Raw genomic sequence first — 27,050 nt, forward strand, 5'->3', positions numbered from 1 at the left:
TCCGATGTGGCCTCCTCTACATTGGGGAGACAGGCCGCCTACTTGCGGAACGTTTCAGAGAACACCTCTGGGACACCCGGACCAACCAACCCAACCACCCCGTGGCTGAACACTTTAATTCCCCCTCCCACTCCGCCAAGGACATGCAGGTCCTTGGCCGCCTCCATTGCCAGACCATGGCAACACGACGCCTGGAGGAAGAGCGCCTCATCTTCCGCCTAGGAACCCTCTAACCACAAGGGATGAATGCAGATTTCTCCAGCTTCCTCATTTCCCCTCCCCCCACCTTATCTCAGTCCCAACCCTCGGACTCAGCACCGCCCTCTTCGCCTGCAATCTTCTTCCCAACCTCTCCACCCCCACCCCCTCTCCGGCCTATCACCCTCACCTTAACCTCCTTCCACCTATCGCATTCCCAACGCCCCTCCCCCAAGTCCCTCCTCCCTACCTTTTATCTTAGCCTGCTTGGCACAGCTCCCTCATTCCTGAAGAAGGGCTTATGCCCGAAATGTCGATTCTCGTGCTCCTTGGATGCGGCCTGACCTGCTGCGTTTTTCCAGCAACAAATTTTTCAGCTCTGAGCTCCAGCATCTGCAGTCCTCACTTTCTCCTAGAAGATTTCTGGAGCAGGTAGGTTTTGAACCAGGGTTCACTGGATCAGGTAGGGACACCACCACTGCACATTAGGAGACCCATCCATTTTAATTGATTCATATCCAGCCTACCCAGAAACCTCTTAATTGGTTTCTGACGAACAGCTGGAAGAACAAAGCTTGCAAGGAACCAGTTTGACATTTGACAACTGCAGGTATAAACGACCCAGGCATAGCCTACAGACAGTGTGGTGCTGGAAAAGTACAGCTGGTCAGATAGCAGGAGAGTTAATGTCTTGAGCATAAGCTATTCATCAGGAAGGTAGGCTATGCTTTTCCAGTGCCACACTTTTTGACACTGATCCCCTGCATCTGCAGTCCTCACTTTCTCCTGGGTGCAGACAGGACACGATTGACAAAAACTAGACAACTGCAGGTACTAGGAATGAGAAAGAATTCATGTTTAAGGCCAAGTGGCCCTTCAGAACACTTGCTAGATCGGCTGAGGCTCTTCAGTTAGTTCAGTTTTTATTTCAGGTTGAGAAATGAATTTACACCAATGGGGGTCAAGAATGAAGTCACATGTTCAGATTTCAGGTGAAGACAGAGGGTCAAATAGCCTGCAGCACCTATTTATGGCCTTGGGATAGGGCCTTTCTGCCAGAGGCCTGACATCTGACAAGATTCAAACATGCTATGTAGGGAGAAGTAAAATTAAACAAAAAAAAAAAATCATCACCTGAGGGACAAAGCACAAAGGGTAGCTTTTACTGCGTTGTCTTTAGAATAAAGCATTTGGCCTATGGATAGGAAGGATGAATCCATTGTGGATGGTGGTGAAATGAAGGAGGGTAAGAGCAGGAGCAAACGTCCCAGGGTAGCTGGTGGTCAGGTCAAGCCCAGCAGGGCTGAGTTAAGATGCTTACAGACCGGTGTTAAACAGTTTACAGTTCTAACAAGTCAGTTAGGAGCCTCCTGGCTTGGCACAACTGCCACCTGGTATGGTGCCAGTGCCATGGTGACCAGGGACTGGTACAGACTGGAAGCTAGGTGCCATAGGTTTGTGCTATAGACTATATTTCAGTAAAGCTGAATAAGTTATTTCTCTAATTGTCTGAGATCTTGTAACTAAAGCAGCTGTACCTAGGTACTTTTGCCAATTAGTGCTGACTTGGGTACAGTGTCAAAGCTTCACTGTACTCTGTACATGCAAGGCTATTCTGACATAGAAAATTATTTCTCAGCTTTGTACCCAAGATGGCACCAAGTGGCAACGTGTGCTCCTGTGGGTACATGTGACAATAAGCAGGACACGACCCAGCCCTAGAAATTTCTAGTGAAGCAATAACTTTGAAAAGGAGAGTCAGAGAGGGAGCTGTTTGCAATGTTTTGGTGGCGAGTAGGAACCTGATCAGAATAGTCACTTAGAAATGATCAAATTAGTCTGTATTGCCTGCCAAGGGGTTAACACACCACTGATGGCAGTAGATTAGCCTAAATTGGACCTAGGAGAAAGCTGGGTGAATCTAAACCCAACATTGAAGAAACACTGAGCAAGTGTTCCAAAGCAATTTACAATAGAAGTCTTCCAAAACTATACCACCTACTTTAAGTCGACATTATTCAAAGCTGTTCACCCTCTACGTAAAGATGCACTTTGCAAGAGGGTATAGAGGGCACTGGATCCCATAGACAATGGGAATTATCCACTCAGCATTACTTATTGAGGACTACACCTTATATTACAAGATATTCACTCAGGTAATGAATTTCCTCATGTACACCAATTGTTTGTAAGGAGGCTAGACATTTGTCAGAACAAGTTTCTCAAGTGGGTTTTATTATACATTATACAAAGAGAGGTACAAAGAGTTCTAACATGTGCTTTTTAAGAAAAAGCACAAACATTACAAACCATGTTTAAAAAACCTTAACTGGGACAAAAGCAAATGTCTCAAAGATCTTGCTGCAGGAGCTGGAAGATTGTGAACTGCTCATTGAGAGAGAGTTAGATGCCATACAGGCTTCCCATTACAAGAGAATACAGCCCAGAAGCCAGAACCTGTGATCTAGCTGTAGTGCAGAGGAAGTGAATTAAAACCCATGAACCTTGAGTTGTTCTTCTTTAACAATGCCAACCTGCAAACCAAACAAGAACACTTAGTACAAAACACTGGCTGTCTTTACTGATGTCATACATGTTCAGGAAAGTGATGACAGGACCATGGTGATACATATGCCACCCACAGTCCTGGTATAAGTCACAGTAGAATTATGATAAGTTAGTCTACTCTTTCAAGGAGGTGGATACTTGACAAATCCAGTATTTACTATCCATTCCCAATTATCCCTCTAGTGAAATGGCTTGGACTCATTTTAGAGAGCGATTGCAAGTCACTGACTGGATTCAGATTTACACCTGACAGCAACATCACCACACAGAGGCAGCAGAGCTGGGCTGCAGCAGGTGTTTGCACTAGATGTGATGAGTATTCAAGGAAACTTAAATCTAAAAAAAAAGGGAAGTCATGGGAAAATAGCTCACCAAAATATGCAAGTCATTGACAGTCCCAGTGTCTATGGTGACCATGTGTGCAGGAATTCTTAGCTGTAGCCGCAGCCTAACCAGGAGCTGCAGGCAATGGACTTATTACGGCAGGTAACACTCAGTGAGGGTGTCACACTGAAGGTAGACTTAGGGGGATGTAGGCACTACAAGGGACCCCCATAGCAGTCCCTTTTATGATAACATTTTGAATACTGCTGGGGAGGTGACCACCTCAGGATAGCAACAGGAGGCGGGTCCGTGGCATTAGAAGAAGCTTGGACTCTTCTTCCTCTTGCACCAAAGGAAAAAAGTAGTGACAGGGAATTAGTTAGTATGGGAACAGACAGGATTCCTGCATTTACAAAAAAAAGCGTGCAGGTTAGGTGAACTGGCCACGCTAAATTGCCCATAGTGTTAGGTGAAGGGGTAAATGTAGTGGAATGGGTCTGGGTGGGTTGCTCTTCGGAGGGTCGGTGTGGACTTGTTGGGCTGAAGGGCCTGTTTCCACACTGTATGGAATCTAAAAAAAAACTCCAGGATAGCTTGTTGCCTCCTGGTGCTACTGTCAAGGATCCCTCAGCATCAAGAAGAAAAAAAAAGACTGCAAAATTTCCAAGGAATAAAAATATGCCTTCAAGAGCTTCTACAAGTATTAAACAGAGGACTGCCTGAAGAAGAGTGCAGGCTCCCATCAATGGGGAAGGTGGACAAATCCTCAATACTAAAGGATAGTCCAGGAAATACTGGATGTTAGTGGTCACTTCCCAAAATTCTAAAGAATCTGCAGCAATCCTTACAGATTGGAGGCAGTGGAACCCATTATAACTCAGAATAGGAGCAGTCGATAATGGCTTTTTTGATACACTAGCTACTTACATCAAATTGTAAAAGTAAAGCAGAGATTGGGGTAATATCCTGCCATGGATTGAGAACTGGTTGACAAATATGTCATTCTGGGTGGCAGGCAATGAGTGAGGTACCCCAAAGATCAATGTGGGCCCGAACTATTCATGTACATCAGTAACAAAGCAAATCCAACTGTTTCAAGTTTGATGACAAAACTACATGGATATAGCGTAACATCTAAAAACAGTGCAGTTTTAGTCAATAAGAGATGGGGTATATGGAGTTCAGAGTGTCATTCTTACTGTGTTTACACAAACCCTTGGTGGGACCACACTGAGATAAACATGAAGTTTTGGTTCCTTGCCAAAAAAAAAAGGCAGGAGAGGTGTCAGTGTTGGACTGGGGTGGACAAAGTTTACAACAAAAAACAAAAAATTCACAACACCAGGTTGTAGTCCAACAGGTTTATTTGGAAGCACCAGCTTTCCGAGTGCTGCTTCTTCATCAGGTCAGTACTGACTGGGCCAGTACTTCACCGTCCTGGAGAATCTCCACTACAGGTCACGTAGCATAGGGAGGGGAGATCCAGAATTTTAACCTAGTGACGGTTAATAGCAATAGAGTTCCAGGCCAGGTGGTGTAAAGCTTGAAGGAAACTTCGGTGTTCCCATGAATGTGTCCTGGTCTTTTAGCTGAGATTGAGAGTTTGCAAGATGCTGTCAAAGGAATCAGAGTTGCTGCAGCCCACTTGTTGCCAGTGTATTGGTGGAAGGAGTAAATACTGAAGGTGGTGGATGCAGTACCACTTAGGACTGCTTTCACCTGGATGGTGAAAAGCACCAGCTCAGTGGAGCATTGGTGTGGACTTCACTGGCCTGCTTCCACATTGTAGGGATTTTGTGATATCCTAAAATTAATCCAGTCCCATTTGCCAGCACTTGGCCCACATCACTCTAAACCCTTCCTATTCATATACCCATCCAGATGCTTTTTAAATGCAGTAATTGTACCAGCCTCCATCACTTCCTCTGGCAGCTCATTCTGTATACATACCATCCTCTGGACCTCAGGTCCCTTTCAAGTCTTTCCCCTCACCCTAAGCCTCTGCCCTATTTCTGGACTCCCCATCCCAGGGAAAAGACTTGGGCATTTATCTTTTCCATGCCTCTCCTGCTTTATAAACCTTCAAGGTCACACCTCAGCCTCTGAGGCTCCAGCAAAAACAGCCCCAGCCTATTTAGCCTCTCCATGTCCTCCATACTCGTGTGCCAAAGTTGACCCCCAAGGCTTGATGACAAAGGTAGTGAGGTATGCTAGGCCAGGAGGTTAGGGGATTGTAGTTGAGCAATTGTGATGGGCCACAGCACCTCAAATACAACTCCAGTCTCAGTTTGCAGTTTCATTTAATGTGGTCACATGCATTTCTTGTGCTAAGAGTCATGTGACTACATCTGCATTTGTACAGTAAGGCTAAGGCTACCCTCGTTAGTTCCCACATGCCATGGGTCCAATTAAGCAGTGATGTCCTTTAGCACTAGTTCAGTTTGTTGCCGTACCACCAAGCACTCTGCATGGTACTGAAGCCCTAACCAGAGTATATTGCCAGAGGGATAACACTACCTTCCTCAACAGATATTAGGATGTTCTCCATTACAGCTATGACATGTACACAAGGATTCAGATTTATAAAAAAAAAATTACTTAGTGTGGAAACAGGCCCTTCAGCCCAACAAGTCCACACTGACCCTCCGAAGAGCAACCCACCCAGACCCATTCCCCTACATTTACCCCTTCACCTAACACCATGGGCAATTTAGCACGGCCAATTCATCTAGCCTGCACATTTTTTTTGGACTGTGGGAGGAAATCGGAGCACCCGGAGGAAACCCACGCAGACACAGGGAGAATGTGCAAACTCCACACAGACAGTTGCCCAAGGCGGGAATTGAACCCGGGTCTCTGGCACTGAGGCAGCAGTGCTAACCACTGTGCCACCATACCACCCATAAGGATTCAGCAGAGAAATGGCAGGAAAACCCTCACTACCATCACTCATGTAGCAGGAAAACCCTCAATATAAGAATGTAAAGACTGAACAGAATCAATGATAATAGATAATGAGACCCCTCTCATAATCCAGTCATGAGGCACTAAAACCTACCTCAATCAGGAACTTGCAGATGTTCTTGCGCTGGTCCCCTTGAAGTTGGATGACCTCACCGTATTCTGGATGTTCAATTACAGTACCATTACAGGCAAATTGCTACATGGAAAAATATTCATGTATTTAGTTATCTAATCCTTTAGAATTTGTGCCCTCTTCAAGTATTAGAGGACCCATTTTCCAAAATGGACATTAGATACAGTGCAGACATCAGAGCATGGTTGAGAAAAATGAGCTGCTGCCACTTGAAACAGCCCAAGCAACTCCACAAAACAACTGTCAAACTGCAGCATCCTCACCTTTTTGAAGTGCTTGACAAGCTTCTTTTTGTCATATTCATCAGCAATCCCCTGGACGGTAGTGAGGGTTTTCCTGCCGTTTCTCTGCTGAATCCTTATGTGTATGTAATCCTCAGTCCCAGAAGGGAGGAGATCATCACCCTTAAGTGCATCAGCAAAGGGGTCTGCAACATTGAAGGAGCCAGGTTACTATGGAGGGTGTTGGAGTTGTAATGGGAACAGCTAAGTTTTGACAGAGCAAATGGGATTCAGTAAAGACAAGGGCACAGACAAGCAATAAACAAAAGCAAGAAAATGCAAAATACAGTAGGAACCGGAAATCTGAAAGAGCCACTTCAGGGAAAGATATTTCCATCATTTCCTTAAATTGTAGCTTATTGCATAAACCTGGAAGACAATACAAGCACTAGCATGGCCCCGCCCCTGACCCCGCCCACTCTCCGCCCTGACCCCGCCCACTCTCCGCCCCGTCCACTGACCTGTCTCCGCCCCGTCCACGGTCCTGACCCCGCCCACTCGCCCCTTCCACGCCCACTGCCCCGGCCCCGCCCACTCTCCGCCCCGACCCCGCCCACTCTCCGCCCACTCTCCGCCCCCGTCCACGGTCCTGACCCCGCCCACTCGCCCCTTCCACGCCCACTGCCCCGGCCCCGCCCACTCTCCACCGCCCGCCCCCCGCGGACACTCCCCTCCCCCTCTCACCGAAGCTCTGCAGGTTCTGGCAAGTGGACATACGATAGCGGGGTCTGCTGCTGTCCGGGTGAAGCGGGTGGGTGGCGGGGGGGGGTTCAGTGTCGGGCGAGGGAGACCTCACTCTGACTCTCGCTCTCGGGCGGTGCTGCTGAGGTCACTCCCCGCCGCGGCCGCCTTTTATAGTGCGGCGGGGCCCGGCGCCTGACGTCACCAAGACGCCGTGCGTCACAGCGCAGTGACCTCATCGCGCGTGTGACGTCAATACCGGCGCGGTGTGGAAACTGGGCGGGGCATTGCCCCTGGGCTGTGGGCACTGGGCTGTGGGCACTGGGCAGTGGGCACTGGGCTGTGGGCTGTGGGCACTGGGCTGTGGGCACTGGGCTGTGGGCACTGGGCTGTGGGCATTGGGCTGTGGGCACTGGGCTGTGGGCACTGGGCTGTGGGCACTGGGCTGTGGGCATTGGGCACTGGGCATTGGGCAGTGGGCATTGGGCACTGGGCATTGGGCTGTGGGCACTGGGCATTGGGCACAGGGCTGTGGGCACTGGGCATTGGGCTGTGGGCACTGGGCTGTGGGCACTGGGCAGTGGGCACTGGGCACTGGGCTGTGGGCATTGGGCACTGGGCTGTGGGCACTGGGCTGTGGGCACTGGGCTGTGGGCATTGGGCATTGGGCTGTGGGCACTGGGCTGTGGGCACTGGGCAGTGGGCACTGGGCACTGGGCTGTGGGCATTGGGCACTGGGCATTGGGCAGTGGGCATTGGGCAGTGGGCATTGGGCACTGGGCATTGGGCTGTGGGCACTGGGCATTGGGCACAGGGCTGTGGGCACTGGGCTGTGGGCACTGGGCATTGGGCTGTGGGCACTGGGCTGTGGGCACTGGGCACTGGGCTGTGGGCACTGGGCTGTGGGCATTGGGCACTGGGCTGTGGGCACTGGGCTGTGGGCACTGCGCTGTGGACATTGGGCACTGGGCTGTGGGCACTGGGCTGAGGGCATTGGGCTGAGGGCATTGGGCACTGGGCTGTGGGCACTGGGCTGTGGGCACTGGGCTGTGGGCATTGGGCACTGGGCTGTGGGCATTGGGCACTGGGCTGTGGGCACTGGGCTGTGGGCATTGGGCTGTGGGCATTGGGCTGTGGGCACTGGGCTGTGGGCATTGGGCACTGGGCTGTGGGCACTGGGCTGTGGGCATTGGGCTGTGGGCATTGGGCACTGGGCTGTGGGCACTGGGCTGTGGGCACTGCGCTGTGGACATTGGGCTGTGGGCATGGGGCTGTGGGCATTGGGCACTGGGCTGTGGGCACTGGGCTGTGGGCATTGGGCTGTGGGCTGTGGGCACTGGGCTGTGGGCACTGGGCTGTGGGCATTGGGCACTGGGCTGTGGGCACTGGGCATTGGGCTGTGGGCACTGGGCTGTGGGCACTGGGCTGTGGGCATTGGGCTGTGGGCATTGGGCACTGGGCTGTGGGCACTGGGCTGTGGGCATTGGGCACTGGGCTGTGGGCACTGGGCTGTGGGCACTGCGCTGTGGACATTGGGCTGTGGGCATGGGGCTGTGGGCATTGGGCACTGGGCTGTGGGCACTGGGCTGTGGGCACTGCGCTGTGGACATTGGGCTGTGGGCATGGGGCACTGGGCTGTGGGCACTGGGCTGTGGGCACTGCGCTGTGGACATTGGGCTGTGGGCATGGGGCTGTGGGCATTGGGCACTGGGCTGTGGGCACTGGGCTGTGGGCATTGGGCTGTGGGCTGTGGGCACTGGGCTGTGGGCACTGGGCTGTGGGCATTGGGCACTGGGCTGTGGGCACTGGGCTGTGGGCACTGGGCTGTGGGCATTGGGCACTGGGCTGTGGGCACTGGGCTGTGGGCATTGGGCTGTGGGCATTGGGCACTGGGCTGTGGGCACTGGGCTGTGGGCATTGGGCTGTGGGCATTGGGCACTGGGCTGTGGGCACTGGGCTGTGGGCACTGGGCTGTGGGCATTGGGCACTGGGCTGTGGGCACTGGGCTGTGGGCACTGGGCTGTGGGCATTGGGCTGTGGGCATTGGGCACTGGGCTGTGGGCATTGGGCACTGGGCTGTGGGCACTGGGCTGTGGGCATTGGGCTGTGGGCACTGGGCTGAGGGCATTGGGCACTGGGCTGTGGGCATTGGGCACTGGGCTGTGGGCACTGGGCTGTGGGCACTGGGCTGTGGGCATTGGGCTGTGGGCATTGGGCACTGGGCTGTGGGCACTGGGCTGTGGGCATTGGGCACTGGGCTGTGGGCATTGGGCACTGGGCTGTGGGCACTGGGCTGTGGGCATTGGGCACTGGGCTGTGGGCATTGGGATGTGGGCACTGGGCTGTGGGCATTGGGCACTGGGCTGTGGGCACTGGGCTGTGGGCATTGGGCACTGGGCTGTGGGCACTGGGCTGTGGGCATTGCCCCTGGGCTGTGGGCATTGGGCACTGGGCTGTGGGCACTGGGCTGTGGGCATTGCCCCTGGGCTGTGGGCATTGGGCACTGGGCTGTGGGCATTGGGCTGTGGGCATTGCCCCTGGGCTGTGGGCATTGGGCACTGGGCTGTGGGCACTGGGCTGTGGGCATTGGGCTGTGGGCACTGGGCTGTGGGCATTGGGCTGTGGGCACTGGGCTGTGGGCATTGGGCACTGGGCTGTGGGCATTGGGCTGTAGGCAGTGGGCTGTAGGCAGTGGGCTTTGGGCAGTGGGCATTGGGCTGTGTGCATTGGGCAGTGGGCTGTGGGCATTGGGCACTGGGCAGTAGGTATTGGGCAGTGGGCAGTGAGCATTGGGCTGTGGGCATTGGGCAGTGAGCATTGGGCAGTGGGCTGTGGGCATTGGGCTGTGGGCAGTGGGCTTTGGGTAGAGGGCATTGAGCAGTGGGCATTGGGCAGTGAGCATTGGGCAGTGGGCTGTGGGCACTGGGCTGTGGGCATTGGGCTGTGGGCATTGGGCACTGGGCTGTGGGCATTGGGCACTGGGCTGTGGGCATTGGGCTGTAGGCAGTGGGCTGTAGGCAGTGGGCTGTGGGCAGTGGGCATTGGGTAGTGGGCTTTGGGCAGTGGGCATTGGGCTGTGTGCATTGGGCTGTGGGCATTGGGCACTGGGCAGTAGGTATTGGGCAGTGTGCATTGGGCAGTGAGCATTGGGCTGTGGGCATTGGGCAGTGAGCATTGGGCAATGGGCTGTGGGCATTGGGGCAGTGGGCATTGGGCTGTGGGCAGTGGGCTTTGGGTAGAGGGCATTGAGCAGTGGGCATTGGGCAGTGTGCTGTGGGCACTGGGCATTGGGCACCAACCAACCCTACCACCCCATGGCTGAATACTTCAACTGCCCCTCCCACTCCGTCAAGGACATTCAGGTCCTGGGCCTTCTCCACCACCCAACACCTGGAGGAGGAACACCTCATATTCTGCCCTGGGACCCTGCAACCACACGAGATAAGTGTGGATTTCAACAGCTTCCTCATTTCCCTTCCCCCAACATTATCTCAATCCCAAGCCTCCAATTCAACACCGCCCTCCAGACTCGTCCATCACTCCCCTCTCTGACCTTTCACCTTCTCCCTCACCTTCATCTACCTATCGCTTTCCCAGCTACCTCCCCCCAACCCCACACCCCTCTCCCATTTATCTCTCAGCCCCGACTCACAAACCTCATTCCTGATGAAGGGCTTATGCCTGAACATCGATTCTCCTGCTCCTCAGATGCTACCTGATCTGCTGTGCTTTTCCAGCACCACACTCTCAACCCCTGGGCGGCTCCAGTTAGTGAGGATGAAATATTGTCCCCAATCTTCACTGATTGTGGCCTGTGGGTCAGGAAACTGAGGATCCAGTTACAGTGAGTGGGGCTTAGTCCGAGATCACTAAGTTTAGTAATCAGTCTCGGGGGGGATAATAGTGTTGAAGGCTGAAAACTGTAGTCAATGAGTAGGATTCCTACATAGCTGTTCTTGGTGTCAAGATGTTCTAGGGAGGAGTGAAGGGCAAGTGATATGGCATCTGACATGGATCTGTTGGTCCGATAGGCAAATTGGAGTGGGTCAAGAGTAGTGGGGAGGCTGGTGTTGATTAAAGGCCATGACCAGCCTTTCAAGCACTTTATAACCGCCGAAGTTAGGGCCACTGGGTGGTAGTCATTGAGACATGCTGCATGAGCCTTCTTAGGCACAGGGATGATGTTGGCCCTCTTGAAACAGGCAGGGACAGTGGCCTGCTACAGGGAGAGGTTGAAGATGTCCAAGAAAACCTCTGCCAGTTGGTCTGCACATGCTCTGAGTGCACGGCCTGGTACTCCGTCTGGTCCCATCATTTTCCTTGGATTCACAAGAAGGAAAACTGATCTGATGTGGAGGACACTGGAGCAGGTGTAGAAAATATCAACAAGGATGATGCCAAGACTATATTTGTAAACATTTCAGGAAAGGATTGGTAAGAAAAAAAAGAGCTGTGGTGGAGTGGATTCAATGGGCCGCATGGCCTACTTCCATTCCTATGTCTTATGGTCTTATGGACCTCTGATGCAGTGTCTGTTGGGATAGTTTTGTTAGGACTTAAGTGTAGAATAGGTGTCACTTAGAATAGGTATTAACTCCGCTGAAATTCTGATCAAAGCGAGCATAGAAGCCACTGTGACGATCTGGGAGGGATGTGTCATCATCTCCTATCTTGTACCGTCTCTTTTTAGAACCTGTGATGTCATTCAGTCCTTGCCATAGTCGTCGGGTATCTGTCTGGGTCTCTAGTTCAATGTTCTATCATGTTATCAATGCTGTTAAATGGTGGTATGCATCATCCTGGACCAGGACATTGGTCTTCTCGGTGCTGATGTGTGGAACCCTCTCATAAAATCTGTTTCAATGGGATTTCTACTGGAATGCTCACCTTGGAACTGGATCAAAAGCAATGTCTCTCTGTGCCAAGTCTAACAATCAAGATCAGCTGCAGGTTGTGACTTGAACCTTGTGGAGAGTTACAGAAGGAGCAACTTCAAACCAGGGGCCTTTGCTCGTTTTCCTTTGATAGAGAACGTTGTCGGAAACGTCCGATTCCAAAGGATTACAGGCAGAACTCACAGCAAGCCAACACACAACTCCTAACCACTAAAACCATCCCCCCCACCTCCCCCACCTCTCTCTCTCTCTCTCTAACCCAGGAATTACTGGAAAGTGCTCAGTAGCAGGAACCCTCACTGATTTAGCATCCCCTCGTACTTGTTTTCTGTCTCTACCCAAGGATCACCGGACAGTCACCGACACCAGGACTTAAAAATGTGGGATAAAGAGAATCTATCATTTACGTTCTTTGAGATTAAATCTTACACAGTGAAAGATAAGTTCCCCAATCTGTAAATTAATAATGTTGATTCATAAACATCAACTAATGTTAGAAAATTAAAACATGAAATCGAGATATTATTTTAGTGTAATTGAAGCCAGCTCAAGATTTGTTGTGAACAAGAACCTGTTAAAGATGATGGGGGAAGGGGAGGAAAGATGAGATTTTGCTGACACAGATGATTTTAAAATTGCATGCTTCATTTTCTGCTTTAACAGAATGCAAACTTCAAAGAGGTTTTTGTCAACACACAAGACATAACACAATCCCTAGGTCCTACGCAATTACTGGACGGGATTACTGAGAAAGGATTTATATTTGTACTTCAGGCATCCTGCCAATAAACACAGAAGCAAAACAGCCCGTCGCACCCACAGATTAGAGACCACAGAACCCACCAACTACCTCATTCTCGTCCAGACCTGATTCCTCAATTGATTTACATCTGATTTTTCAAAACTCAAAGTTTAACTACGTGTGTAATCTGTACCCTGAATAAACACAGATTCTGTGCAGTTAACACAGTGAGTGACCCTTACCTGCTGATTAAACACTGTCTCTGTACAGTTACACAGTGAGTGACACTTACCCTGCTGAATAAACACTGACTCTGTACAGTTACACAGTGAGTGACACTTACCCTGCTGAATAAACACTGACTCTGTACAGTTACACAGTGAGTGACCCTTACCCTGCTGAATAAACACTGACTCTGTACAGTTACACAGCGAGTGACCCTTACCCTGCTGATTAAACACTGTCTCTGTACAGTTACACAGTGAGTGACCCTTACCCTGCTGAATAAACACTGACTCCATACAGTTACACAGCGAGCGACCCTTACCCTGCTGAATAAACACTGACTCCATACAGTTACACAGCGAGTGACCCTTACCCTGCTGAATAAAAACTGACTCCATACAGTTACACAGCGAGTGACCCTTACCCTGCTGAATAAACACTGACTCCGTACAGTTTCACAGCAAGTGACCCTTACCCTGCTGAATAAACACTGACTCTGTACAGTTACACAGCGAGTGACCCTTACCCTGCTGAACAAACACTGACTTGGGAAATAAGGCAGGGCAGGTGACTGAGGTGTCAGTGGGGGAGCACTTTGGGGCCAGCGACCATAATTCTATTCGTTTTAAAATATTGATGGAAAAGGATAGACCAGATCTAAAAGTTGAAGTTCTAAATTGGAGAAAGGCGAATTTTGATGGTAATAGGCAAGAACCTTTGAAAGCTGATTGGAGGCAGATGTTCGCAGGTAAAGGGATGTTCAAAGTTTGTGGGAAGATTTGTAGCTCGGGTGCTCGTTGTTGTGGTTGTATTCGCCAGAATGAAGGACCCGATAACCAGCATGACCAAAACCAATGTAGTATATAAAATCCCATGCAAGGACTGTACAAAACACTACATAGGACAAACAGGAAGACAGCTAACGATCTGCATCCATGAAAGCCAACTAGCCACGAAACGACATGACCAGCTATCCTTAGTAGCCACACACTCAGATGACAAGCAACATGAGTTCGACTGGGGCAACAGTACTATTATAGGACAAGCCAAACAGAGAACAGCCAGGAATTCCCAGAGGCTTGGCACTCATCCACAGATTCAGTCAATAAGCACATCGACCTGGACCCAATATACCGGTCACTGCAGCGGACAGCTGGAACTGACAACCGGAAGTGGCAGATTCAAACCACTGTAAATGCCGGAGGAAAGATCACAGAAGCGCTTCACAGGAGGCTCCCAAGCACTGAGGATGTCACCTAGACAGGGGACGAAACGTCTGCAACACAAATTCCCAGCTCGGCGAACAGAACCACAACAACAGTAAAGGGACGGCTGGAAAATGGGAATCCTTCAGGAATGAGATAACAAGAATCCAGAGAAAGTATATTCCTGTCAGGGTGAAAGGGAAGGCTAGTAGGTATAGGGAATGCTGGATGACTAAAGAAATTGAGGGTTTGGTTAAAGAATGAAGCATATGTCAGGTATAGACAGGATAGATCGAGTGAATCCTTAGAAGAGTATAAAGAAAGTAGGAGTATTCTTAAGAGGGAAATCAGGAGGGCAAAACGGGGACATGAGATAGCTTTAGCAAATAAAATTAAGGAGAATCCAAAGGGTTTTTACAAATATATTAAGGACAAAAGGGTAACTAGGGAGAGAATAGGGCCCCTCAAAGATCAGCAAGGCAGCCTTTGTGTGGAGCCACAGAAAATGGGGGAGATACTAAATGAATATTTTGCATCAGTATTTACTGTGGAAAAGGATATGGAAGATATAGACTGTAGGGAAATAGATGGTGACATCTTGCAAAATGTCCAGATTACAGAGGAGGAAGTGCTGGATGTCTTGAAATGGTTAAAGGTGGATAAATCCCCAGGACCTGATCAGGTGTACCCGAGAACTCTGTGGGAAGCTAGAGAAGTGATTGCTGGGCCTCTTGCTGAGATAGTTGTATCATCGATAGTCACAGGTGAGGTGCCAGAAGACTGGAGGTTGGCAAACATGGTGCCACTGTTTAAGGAGGGCGGTAAAGACAAGCCAGTGAACTATAGACCAGTGAGCCTGACCTCAGTGGTGTGCAAGTTGTTGGAGGGAATCCTGAGGGACAGGATGTACATGTATTTGGAAAGGCAAGGACTGATTAGGGATAGCCAGCATGGCTTTGTGCATGGGAAATCATGTCTCACAAACTTGATTGAGTTTTTTGAAGAAGTAACAAAGAAGATTGATGAGGGCAGAGCAGTAGATGTGATCTATATGGACTTCAGTAAGGTGTTCGACAAGGTTCCCCATGGGAGACTGATTAGCAAGGTTAGATCTCATGGAATACAGGGAGAACTAGCCATTTGGATACAGAACTGGCTCAAAGGTAGAAGACAGAGGATGGTGATGGAGGGTTGTTTTTCAGACTGGAGGCCTGTGACCAGTGGAGTTCCACAAGGATCGGTGCTGGGTCTTCTACTTTTTGTCATTTACATAAATGATTTGGATGTGAGCATAAGAGGGACAGTTAGTAAGTTTGCAGATGACACCAACATTGGAGGTGTAGTGGACAGCGAAGAGGGTTACCTCAGATTACAACAGGATCTGGACCAGATGGGCCAATGGGCTGAGAAGTGGCAGATAGAGTTTAATTCAGATTATTGCGAGGTGCTGCATTTTGGGAAAGCAAATCTTAGCAGGACTTATACACTTAATGGTAAGGTCCTAGGGAGTGTTGCTGAACAAAGAGACCTTGGAGTTCATAGCTCCTTGAAAGTGGAGTTGCAGGTAGATAGGATAGTGAAGAAGACATTTGGTATGCTTTCCTTTATTGGTCAGAGTATTGAGTACAGGAGTTGGGACGTCATGTTGCGGCTGTACAGGACATTGGTTAGGCCACTGTTGGAATATTGTGTGCAATTCTGGTCTCCTTCCTATCGGAAAGATGTTGTGAAACTTGAAAGGGTTCAGAAAAGATGTACAATGATGTTGCCAGGGTTGGAGGATTTGAGCTACAGGGAGAGGCTGAACAGGCTGAGGCTGTTTTCCCTGGAACATCGGAGGCTGAGGGTGACCTTATAGAGGTTTACAAAATTATGAGGGGCATGAATAGGATAAATAGACAAAGTATTTTCCCTGGGGTTGGGGAGTCCAGAACTAGAGGGCATAGGTTTAGGGTGAGAGGGGAAAGATATAAAAGAGACCTAAGGGGCAACCTTTTCACACAGAGGGTGGTATGTGTGTGGAATGAGCTGCCAGAGGAAGTGGTGGAGGCTGGTACAATTGCAACATTTAAGAGGCATTTGGATGGGTATATGAATAGGAAGGGTTTGGAGGGATATGGGCCAGGTGCTGGCAGGTGGGACTAGATTGGGTTGGGATATCTGGTCGGCATGGACGGGTTGGACCGAAGGGTCTGTTTCCATGCTGTACATCTCTATGACTCTATGACTCTGTACAGTTACACAGCGAGTGACCCTTACCCTGCTGATTAAACACTGTCTCTGTACAGTTAGACAGTGAGTGACCCTTACCCTGCTGAATAAATACTGACTCTGTATGGTTACACAGCGAGTGACCCTTACCCTGCTGAATAAACACTGACTCTGTACAGTTAGGCAGTGAGTGACCCTTACCCTGCTGAATAAACACTGACTCTGTATGGTTACACAGCGAGTGACCCTTACCCTGCTGAGCAAACACTGATTCTGTACAGTTACACAGTGAGTGACCCTTACCCTGCTGAATAAACACTGACTCTGTACGGTTACACAGTGAGTGACCCTTACCCTGCTGAATAAACACTGATTCTGTACAGTTACACAGTGAGTGACCCTTACCCTGCTGATTAAACACTGACTCTGTACAGTTACACAGCGAGTGACCCTTACCCTGCTGAATAAACACTGACTCTGTACAGTTACACAGTGAGTGACCCTTACCCTGCTGAATAAACACTGACTCTGTACGGTTACACAGTGAGTGACCCTTACCCTGCTGAATAAACACTGACTCTGTACAGTTACACAGCGAGTGACCCTTACCCTGCTGAATAAACACTGACTCTGTACAGTTACACAGCGAGTGACCCTTACCCTGCTGATTAAACACTGACTCTGTACAGTTAGACAGCGAGTGACCCTTACCCTGCTGATTAAACACTGACTCTGTACAGTTAGACAGCGAGTGACCCTTACCCTGCTGAATAAACACTGACTCTGTACAGTTACACAGCGAGTGACCCTTACCCTGCTGATTAAACACTGACTCTGTACAGTTAGACAGCGAGTGACCCTTACCCTGCTGATTAAACACTGACTCTGTACAGTTAGACAGCGAGTGACCCTTACCCTGCTGATTAAACACTGACTCTGTACAGTTACACAGCGAGTGACCCTTACCCTGCTGATTAAACACTGACTCTGTACAGTTACACAGCGAGTGACCCTTACCCTGCTGATTAAACACTGACTCTGTACAGTTACACAGCGAGTGACCCTTACCCTGCTGATTAAACACTGACTCTGTACAGTTACACAGCGAGTGACCCTTACCCTGCTGATTAAACACTGACTCTGTACAGTTACACAGCGAGTGACCCTTACCCTGCTGAATAAACACTGTCTGGGACGGTAATTGGCCGGGTTAGATGTGTCCTGCTTTTCATATACAGGATGGGCAATTTTCCACATTGTTGGGTAAGATGTCAGTGTTGGAACTGTACTGGAACAGCTTAGGTCGGGTGGCAGCACGTTCTGGAGCACCTGTCTTCAGTACTATTGCCGGAATGTTCTCAGGGGCCATTGCCTTTGCAGTATCCAATGCCTCCAGCCGTTTTTTGATATCACGTGGAGTGAATCGAATTGGCTGGAGCCTGGTATCGGCGATACTGGGGACTGCTGTAGAGACAGAGATGAATCATCCACTCCGCACTTCTGGCTGAAAATTGCTGTGAAAGCTTCAGCCTTATCTTCAGCCTGACGTGCTGGGCTCCTCCATGATTGAGGATGGGGGTATTTGTGGAGACTCCTCCCCCAGTGAGTTGTTTAATTGTCCACCACCATTCACGTCTGGATGTGGCAGGACTGCAGAGCTTAGATCTGACCCATTGGCTAAGGGCTCACCTTAGCTCTGTCTGACAGTTGCTGCTTATGCTGTTTGGCAAGTTGTCCTGTTTGGTAGCTTTACCAGTTTGACACCTCACCTTCAGGTCTGCCTGGTGCTGCTCCTGCCATGCCCTCCTGCCCTCTCCATTGAACCAGGGTTGATCCCCTGGTAATGGGTGAGTGGGGGATATGCCGGGCCATGAGATTACAGATTGTGCTGGAGTACAGACCTGCTGCTGTTGATGGCCCACAGCGCCTCATGGATGCCCAGTCTTGAGTTGCTGGATCGGTTTGAAGTCTATCCCATTGCGCACAGTGACAGTGCCACACAAGACGATGGAGGGTATTCTCAATGTGAAGGTAGGACTTTGTCTCCACAAGGTCTGTGCGGTGGTCACTCTTACCGATACTGTCATGGACAGATACATCTGCAGCTGGCAGATTGGTAAGGATGAGGTCAGGGATGTTTTTCCCTCTTGTTGGTTCCCTCACTACCTGCCGCAGACCCAGTCTGGCAGCTATGTCCTTTAGGACCCAACCAGCTCGATCAGTAATACTGCTGCCGAGCTACACTTGGTGGTGGGACAGTGAAATCCCCCAGCCAGAGGGCATTCTGTGCCCCTGCCATCCTCAGTGCTTCCTCCAAGTGTTGTTCTACATGGAGGAGGATTGATTCATCAGCCGAGGGAGGAACGTACGTGGTAATCAGCAGGAGGTTTCCTCGCCCATGTTTAACCTGAAGCCACGAGAATTCATGAGGTCCAGAGTCAATATTGAGGACTCCCAGGGCAACTCTTCCCTGACTGTATCCCACTGTGCACTACCTCTGCTGGGTCTGTGCTGCCGATGGGACAGGACATATCCAGGGATGGTGATGGTGGGGTCTGGGACATTGTCTGGAAGAAGATGATTCTGTAATTGTGACTATTTCAGGCTATTGCTTGGCTAGTCTGTAGGACAGCTCTCCCAGTTTTGGCACTAATCCCGGATGTTGGTGAGGAGGACGTTGCAGGGTCGACAGGGCTGTTTCTGCCGTTATCTTTTCCAGTGCCTGGGTCGATGCCCGGTGATCCACCCAGTTTCATTTCTTTGAAATTTTGTAGCAATTGGTACAACTGAGTGCCTTGCTAGACCATTTCAGAGGGCAATTGAGAGTCAACTCCATTGGTGTGGGTCTGGAGTCACATGTAAGCCTGACCAGATGAGGATGGCAGATTTCTTTCCCTGAAGGACATTAGTGAACCAGTTGGAGTTTTCCGATAATTGGCAATTCTTAATTCTGGTTTATTTTGTATTTTTTTAAAATTGAATTCAAATTCCACCATCTGCCCTGGTGGGATTCGACCCTGGGTCCCCAGGACATTACCTGGGCCTCTGGATTAGTAGTTTATAGGGCGACCCCCATATCCGTGGAATCGTTTTCTGCGGTTTCAGTTATCCGCAGTTTACTGCAGCTGGAACATATTATAGGGAACGTTCCGGAACCAGGGACCAGGAGGCGGTTGGAAGGTAAGTTTCCCATTTAACTGAATGGATTCACTCCTTTCCGCTGTGTTGGGTTTGCACAGTGGGTTTATGACTGTATCCCCCGTGGGTACAGGGGGTCTATTGTAATCCCACTAGGCCATTGCCTTCTGCTCCAATGTTTATCAGGTTGGAATAGCTACGTTGCTTCACATTGTACCAAGCGTTTGTTCACAATATTTGTACTGAGGCCGTTATTGCAGTCTTCCTTGTTCTCAGCGTTTCGTTAAGATCCCTCAGTCTACATCTCAGTGTCCTTGTTCCTCCCACCTGTTGAATTTCTGCCTCTAGCTTCTCTATGACAAGACCCTCCACACTTGCTTCCCAATGGTCAAACGTGCATATCTTTAATTCCCAAACCGTAATTAGCAACCATTCAGATTCCTGATCTTGCACTCTTCGTCAAACACACCCCTCTGTCTTTCTGTCCACTTACAGAGTTAGTTACCAGCAGCTTTTAGGGATGAGATATCAGCGTGCAGGAGCTTGACCATTCAAATCTATCAAATCCTAATGGAACACTCAGTATGAGTGTTCACTATGACATCCTAATGAATCTCTCAGTACTCTTTATTAAATGGATGGTTAGGTCATTATCAACCTTGCTTTTTGTGGAATCATGCGGTATACAAATTTGTTTTATTCATTCATGGAATGTGGGCGTCACTGGCTGACCCCAACATTTATTGCCCATCCCTAGTTGCCCCTTGAGAAGGTGGAGGTGAGCTGTATTCTTGAACCGCTGCAGTCCATGTGCTGTAGGTAGACCCATAATGTCTCTGAGGGAGGGAATTCCAGGATTCTGACCCAGCAACACTGAAGGAACAGCGATATATTTCCAAATCAGGATGGGGAGTAGCTCGGAGGGGAATTTGCAGGGGGTGGTGTTCCCATGTATCTGCTGCCCTTATCTTTCTAGATGGAGCTGGTCATGGGTTTGGAAGGTCTAAGGGCCTAAGGACATTTCCGATTGTAGCAGATTACCCTTTAAAGGTGCATCACTGGTTGTGAAATCTGCAGGACCAACACATTCCCAGTGGTCAAAGTTCGATTTTGCTGAAGCTCTTCGATGCTGCCTGAATTGCTGTGCTCTTCCAGCACCATTGATCCAGAATCTGGTTTCCAGCATCTGCAGTCATTGTTTTTACAAAGTTAAAAATCACACAACATCAGGTTATAGTCCAACAAGTTTATTGCAAGTACAAGTCTTCAGAGTGCTGCTCCTTCATCAAGTAACTAGTGGGGCAAGATCATAGGACACAGAATTTATAGTAACAAAATCACAGTGTCACACAACTGATGCAATGTATTGAAGACACACACACAAACAGTCTTTCTCTCCCTCACATGCACATACACACACTTAGAAATCTATGGGGATGAATTTACATTTGCAGATTCTATTTGCAGATACATTCTATTTTGCTGAAAAAGCTCACAATCTGTAGGCAGTCAGTCGTTGTGACATCTTATAAATTCCTATTTTGGATATAGAATCAGTCTGACTCAAGGTTGGGATACAGACAGACTCTAACCTCACACCTTTAATACATCATCTTAGCTGAGATGTCACCTTTTTTTCTAAAATCTTAAACTATCTCGGGAATGTGACTTGAAAGAAGTTCTGGGATTTAATTATTAATGAATGGAAACATGCAACACATTCTAAGTGATTAAAGACTTAACAGCAATCCAGATTTGTTCAATGCATCATATCAGTTGTATGACACTGTGATCTTTTACTGTGAATTCTGTGTCCTATGATCCTGCTCCACTAGCCATCTGACATAAGAGCAGCACTCTGAAAACTAGTGCTTCCAAATAAACGTGTTGGACTGTAACCTGGTGGTGTGTGATTTTTAACTTTGTCCACTCCAATCCAACACCAGCATCTCCACATCATCATCCCCAGGGGGTGGCAGTGCTGAGCTGTTGGTAACCAGTGTGTTCAGTGTTGCCACCAGCTGGCATTGAAGATAACGCACAGAAACTCCTGGACATTAAAAACCAAAATCCCGCTTGAATGATTGGAGGACATCAGAACTAGGAGTAGGCCATTCAGCCCCTCAAGTCTGTTCCACTGACTGTTCCATATAATCACGGCTGATCTCAGCACAACCTCAACCCCACAAACCTGACTGAGGTTTCACCTTCCCACACCCCCCCCCCACACCCACTCTACTCCGGCCCCCTCTCAATCTCCTTTTACCCTTCTCCCTGTCATTCTGCGTGACCTTTCCTGACCTCAGCCCTCAGTTTGTGTGTCCGTCCTTCCTTGGTACCGTTAACCCCTTGTCCTGCTCAGGATTAAATTATTCCAGCAGTAACATGAATCCTTCAAGGATCCACCTCAATCAGTGATTAATCCATCTTAGTACAGAAACCAAACAAAGGCATTTCCTGTTACTTACTTTTCCACACTCACTTGATGGAGAGGCTATATACGAAAGAAACAGGATAACTGGACCAAAGAACATAGAACATTACAGCGCAGTAGGAATAGGCCATTCAATATTGCGCCAACCTGTGGAACCAATCTGAAGCCCATCTAACCTACACTATTCCATTCTCGGCTATATGCCTGTCCAATGACCATTTAGATGCCCTTAACGTTGGCGAGTCAACTACTGTTGCAGGCAGGGCATTCTACACCCTACTACTCTCTGAGTAATGAAACTACCTCTGACATCTATCCTATATCTATCACCCCTCAATTTAAAGCTATGCCTCCTCGTACCCCAGTGGGAGTCAATGTGTGTGGGACTGTACCCCAGTGAGAGCCTGTGTATGTGGGACTGTACCCCAGTGAGAGTCAGTGTGTGTGGGACTGTGCCTCAGTGAGAGTCAGTGTGTGTGGGACTGTACCCCAGTGAGAGTCAGTATGTGTGGGACTGTACCCCAGTGAGAGTCAGTGTGTGTGGGACTGTACCGCAGTGAGAGTCAGTGTGTGTGGGACTGTGCCTCAGTGAGAACCAGTGTGTGTGGGACTGTACCCAAGTGAGAGTCAGTGTGTGTGGGACTGTGCCTCAGCGAGAACCAGTGTGTGTGGGACTGTACCCCAGTGAGAGTCAGTGTGTGTGGGACTGTACCCCAGTGAGAGTCAGTGTGTGTGGGACTGTACCCCAGTGAGAATCAGTGTGTGTGAGACATTTCCTGTAATTTCCTCCTCTGTCTCCCTCAGCAGCCTGTGATACAACTCCACCAGACCTGGGGAATTAATTCGCTTTCTGAACTGTCCAAATCTCCAATACCTCCTCATTCCCTGTCTCAATGTGCTCGAAAACCTCACTGTCTCTCTTCCTGAGCTCTGAATCTACATCCTCCCTCTCCTGATGTTTAACACCCGGCCAATGTCCTCTGGCTCCATGTGCAGAATTTCCCCTTGGTCCCTAATGGGCCCTGGTTATTGATATTATACATTATATAGAATGTATAATGTTATGGTCACAGCCATGATTTGTGTCCTGAATTGCAGCGAGGGATTAGCTACGATTGGTGGTCAGTGCTAACCACATCACAGTTTGGCACAGCACCATGACCATGGGGGTGGGGCATGATGTCAGTAACTTTAGAGGGGGCAGAAGGCAGATGTGCTCATGTTGACTGGGCTAGAGAAAGAGAATTCTTGGACTATATTGGCAGGGAAGTGTATTATTGATGTTCACAGTCAAATTCAGGCTAAAATCGAAAACATCTTCAGACAGTAAACAGCAACACCATGGACAGGATGAATAACAGTCCATTTAGTGGTTGAGTTATTGATGTCCTGCATTGAATTTCCCTTTGATCAGGAAGAAATAAATATTGAGCGGTGTTAAGTAAATTATAGCTTCCCTGATTGCTTTTACTGCGTGATACTTAATGTACATCCAGTTAGTTTGAGTCTCGGTAAAATGTTAGGTCCTACAGACCAGGAAAGAGGAAAGTTTTAATGTCGTAAGCTGCTTTCAGTTCCAACTGAACGGGTTCAATCTATTGAGTTTCACTGTAGTGGTACTGGGGTTAAAGGGGAAAAGATTATAAAGATACAGGTCCCGTAGACAAAGTGAGGAGCTGAACTTAAGATAATGGATCACCCATGACCTGATGGAATGGTAGTGTAGCCTGTAAGGATAAAGGGCCCTCACTTGTACCTGATGGTTTTAAGTCTCCCATCCAGGTGGGTGTAAGGAACTGGTCTCTGATTGGGTGACATTACCAGAGAAGATTAAAAGTTCACTTGAAGAGATGGGGAAGGGTCTTGAGAAGATTTGTAAAACTGTACTGATGGACAGGCACATCCCAAGGACAGAGTTAAAAAGATCCCACTAAGTGTCCAAGTGTCTGGGAGTAATCCACTCAGAACAGGGACCAGAGGGGAATAACTGAGCTGAGCTGAGCTGAGCTGAGCTGAGCTGAAGCTATAATCCTCAAATAGTCAGCACGTGGTGAGAGAACAGTGTGGCAGAGGGAACACCACCCCCTGCAAGTTCCCCTCCAAGCCCTTCCCCACCCTGACTTGTAAATATATCACCGTTCCTTCACTGTCACTGGGTCAGAATCCTGGAATTCCCTCCCTAAGGGCATTGTGGGTCTACCTACAGCAGATGGACTGCAGTGGTTCAAGAAGGCAGCTCACCCCCACCTTCTCAAGGGGCAACTAGGGACGGGCAATAAATACTGTCCCAGTGAGATCTACACCCCACAAGTGAGGGAATATAAAAAGAATTGAGTGATTATATAGATGCCACAGCCTCCATTTACCACGGGAAACGTGAGTACCTTCAGTTGAATACCCCTCACTATAAAACATGGCAACTATTTAGAAATAAAGACCCCAAGCTTTCTCCCAGCCACATGATTAAATATTTTACATTTAGCACCATTCTGCTGTCAGCTGGTCAGGTGTTTATAATATCTGACCAAAAACAATCATTGGGTTACAAGCCCTGGGGCAAGAATCTATAATATATTTGGTATATCATGTGATTTAATCAATGGACCCTGAAGGAATTATGGACAGAATCCAATACATCTGTATGTGCATGGGAATTAATTCCCTACTGCTGATCTAGGTCTACTTCAACAGGATTTTATTAGCATTTTTTTCATCTTGGGACGTGGGCATCACTGGCTGGGCCCAGTATTTATTGCCCGTCCCTAGTTGCCCCTTGAGAAGGTGGGGGTAAACTGCCTTCTTGATCCGCTGCAGTCCATATGCTGTGGGTAGACCCACAATGCCCTTAGGGAGGGAATTCCAGGATTCTGACCCAGTGACAGTGCGGAAACGGTGATACAATTCAAACTCAGGGAATTTACAGTTTCACCAAGATGATATTTAAGCTGACAGGAATAGCATTTATTGAGACAGCTGGAATAGTGGCATATGTTTGCTGTACTATCCAATCAGGATCAACAGTAATTAACCGGGCAATCCGATAACTAATCTCTGGAATTCTATCCTTTCTCCGCATTTCTCTCCTTTAAAAGACATTTTAAAACCTATTTCCTTCCCCAAGCTTTTGGCACCTGTCCTTATAAATCCTTATTTGATTCTGTATCAAATTTGGATAGATAATGCTGCTGTGAAACATCTTGGGATCTCTCGCTAGGCTGAGATGCTACATAAATGCAGTTTTTGTTGTATTCTTTGGTTGGGTTTGAGGACATGGCTTCCAGTCCCAGAAATATAAAAAAACCCAAAAACCTGCGACTCGTGTGTGCATTTTCTGTTCAAATTCTCATGAACTTGACTCACATCTGAATATCAATCTTTTCAGATGGGGTACCAGAGGTCAAAATAAACACAAGGAACTGTGGAAACTGGAAATAGAACATACAGTGTAGAACAGGCCCTTTGGCCCTCGATGTTACACCGAACTGTGAACTAATCTAAGCCCATCATCCTACATCATCCCATTCCATCATCATCCATGTGCTGATCTAAGGATTGCTTAAATCTCCCTAATGTGGCTGAGTTAACTACATTAGCAGGCAGAGCATTCCACAGCCTTACCACTCTCTGAGTAAAGAGCCTGCCTCTGACATCTGTCTTAAATCTATCGCCCCTCAATTTGTAGCTATGCCCCCTCAGATAATCATCCTAGGAAAAAGACTTTCACTGTCTACCCTATCTAATCCTCTGGTCATTTTGTGTGTCTCTATCAAATGCCCTCCTAGCCTTATTCTCTCCAATGAGAACAGACCCAAGTTTCTCAGCCTTTCCTCATAAGACCTTCCCTCCAAACCAGACAACATCCCGGTAAATCTCCTCTACACCTTCTCCAATGCTTCCACATCCTTCCACAGTTACTAGTGGTGTACCGCAAGGGTCCATGTTGGGTCCACTGCTGTTCGTCATTTTTATAAATGACCTGGATGAGGACGTAGAAGGGTGGGTTAGTAAATTCCCAGGCGACACTAAGGTTGGTGGAGTTGTGGAACAGAGAGACAAAGATAAGCTGCAGAGAGACATAGATTAGATTAGATTACATTAGATTACATTACAGTGTAGAAACAGGCCCTTTGGCCCAACAAGTCCACACCGCCCCGCCGATAGATAAGCTGCAGAGCTGGGCTGAGAGGTGGCAAATGGAGTTTAATGCAGAAAGGTGTGAGGTAATTTACTTTGGTCGGAGTAACCGGAATGCAAAGTACTGGGCGAATGGTAAGATTCTTGGTAGTGTAGATGAACAGAGAGATCTCGGTGTCCAGGTACACAGATCCTTGAAAGTTGCCACCCAGGTTGACAGGGTTGTTAAGAAGGCATACGGTGTTTTAGCTTTTATTAACAGAGGGATCGAGTTCCGGAACCATGAGGTTATGCTACAGCTGTACAAAACTCTGTTGTGGCCACACTTGGAGTATTGTGTACAGTTCTGGTCACCGCATTATAAGAAGGATGTGGAAACTTTGGAAAGGGTGCAGAGGAGATTTACTCGGATGTTGCCAGGTATGGAGGGAAGGTCTTACGAGGAAAGGCTGAGGGACTTGAGGCTGTTTTCGTTAGAGAGAAGAAGGTTGAGAGGTGACTTAATAGAGACATATAAGATAATCAGAGGGTTAGATAGGGTGGACAGGGAGAGCCTTTTTCCAAGTATGGGGACGGCGAGCACGAGGAGGCATAGCTTTAAATTGAGGGGTGATAGATATAGGACAGATGTCAGAGGTAGTTTCTTTACTCAGAGAGTAGTAAGGGTATGGAATGCTTTGCCTGCAACGGTAGTAGATTCGCCAACTTTAAGTACATTTAAGTCGTCATTGGACAGGCATATGGACGTACATGGAATAGTGTAGGTTAGATGGGCTTCAGATTGGTATGACAGGTCGGTGCAACATCGAGGCCGAAGGGCATGTACTGTGCTGTAATGTTCTATGTTCTATGAAATATGGGGACCAGAACTGTACACAATATTCCAAGTGAGGCCACACTAGCGTTTTGGACAATTG

General features: G+C 48.6%; 1 protein-coding gene across 1 annotated transcript; it reads right to left on the reverse strand.

Annotated features, from left to right (window-relative positions):
- Positions 1-2,413: 2,413 nt before the first annotated feature.
- Positions 2,414-7,297, reverse strand: LOC122539621 (eukaryotic translation initiation factor 1b-like). Its single transcript, XM_087977708.1, has 4 exons — positions 7,153-7,297; positions 6,451-6,614; positions 6,149-6,250; positions 2,414-2,732 (listed from the first exon to the last, which is right to left on the reverse strand). The coding sequence occupies exons 1-4, from the start codon at positions 7,181-7,183 to the stop codon at positions 2,688-2,690; spliced, it is 342 nt and encodes a 113-aa protein (XP_087833834.1). The 5' UTR covers positions 7,184-7,297; the 3' UTR covers positions 2,414-2,687.
- Positions 7,298-27,050: the final 19,753 nt, after the last annotated feature.

Source organism: Chiloscyllium plagiosum, unplaced genomic scaffold (genome assembly GCF_037043375.1).
Source record: "Chiloscyllium plagiosum isolate Xiang-an unplaced genomic scaffold, Cpla_swu_hap1 HiC_scaffold_32, whole genome shotgun sequence".
Classification (NCBI taxonomy): domain Eukaryota; kingdom Metazoa; phylum Chordata; class Chondrichthyes; order Orectolobiformes; family Hemiscylliidae; genus Chiloscyllium; species Chiloscyllium plagiosum.

What these genes read in the sequence shown, in the direction of transcription:
- LOC122539621 (XM_087977708.1), bottom strand. Translation starts at nt 7,183, where the DNA reads ATGTCCACTTGCCAGAACCTGCAGAGCTTCG. An exon ending in TTGTCAAGCACTTCAAAAAG is followed by an intron (nt 6,251 to 6,450) that starts GTGAGGATGCTG and finishes TTTTCCATGTAG; the next exon opens with CAATTTGCCTGTAATGGTAC. An exon ending in TCTGCAAGTTCCTGATTGAG is followed by an intron (nt 2,733 to 6,148) that starts GTAGGTTTTAGT and finishes TTTGGTTTGCAG; the next exon opens with GTTGGCATTGTTAAAGAAGA.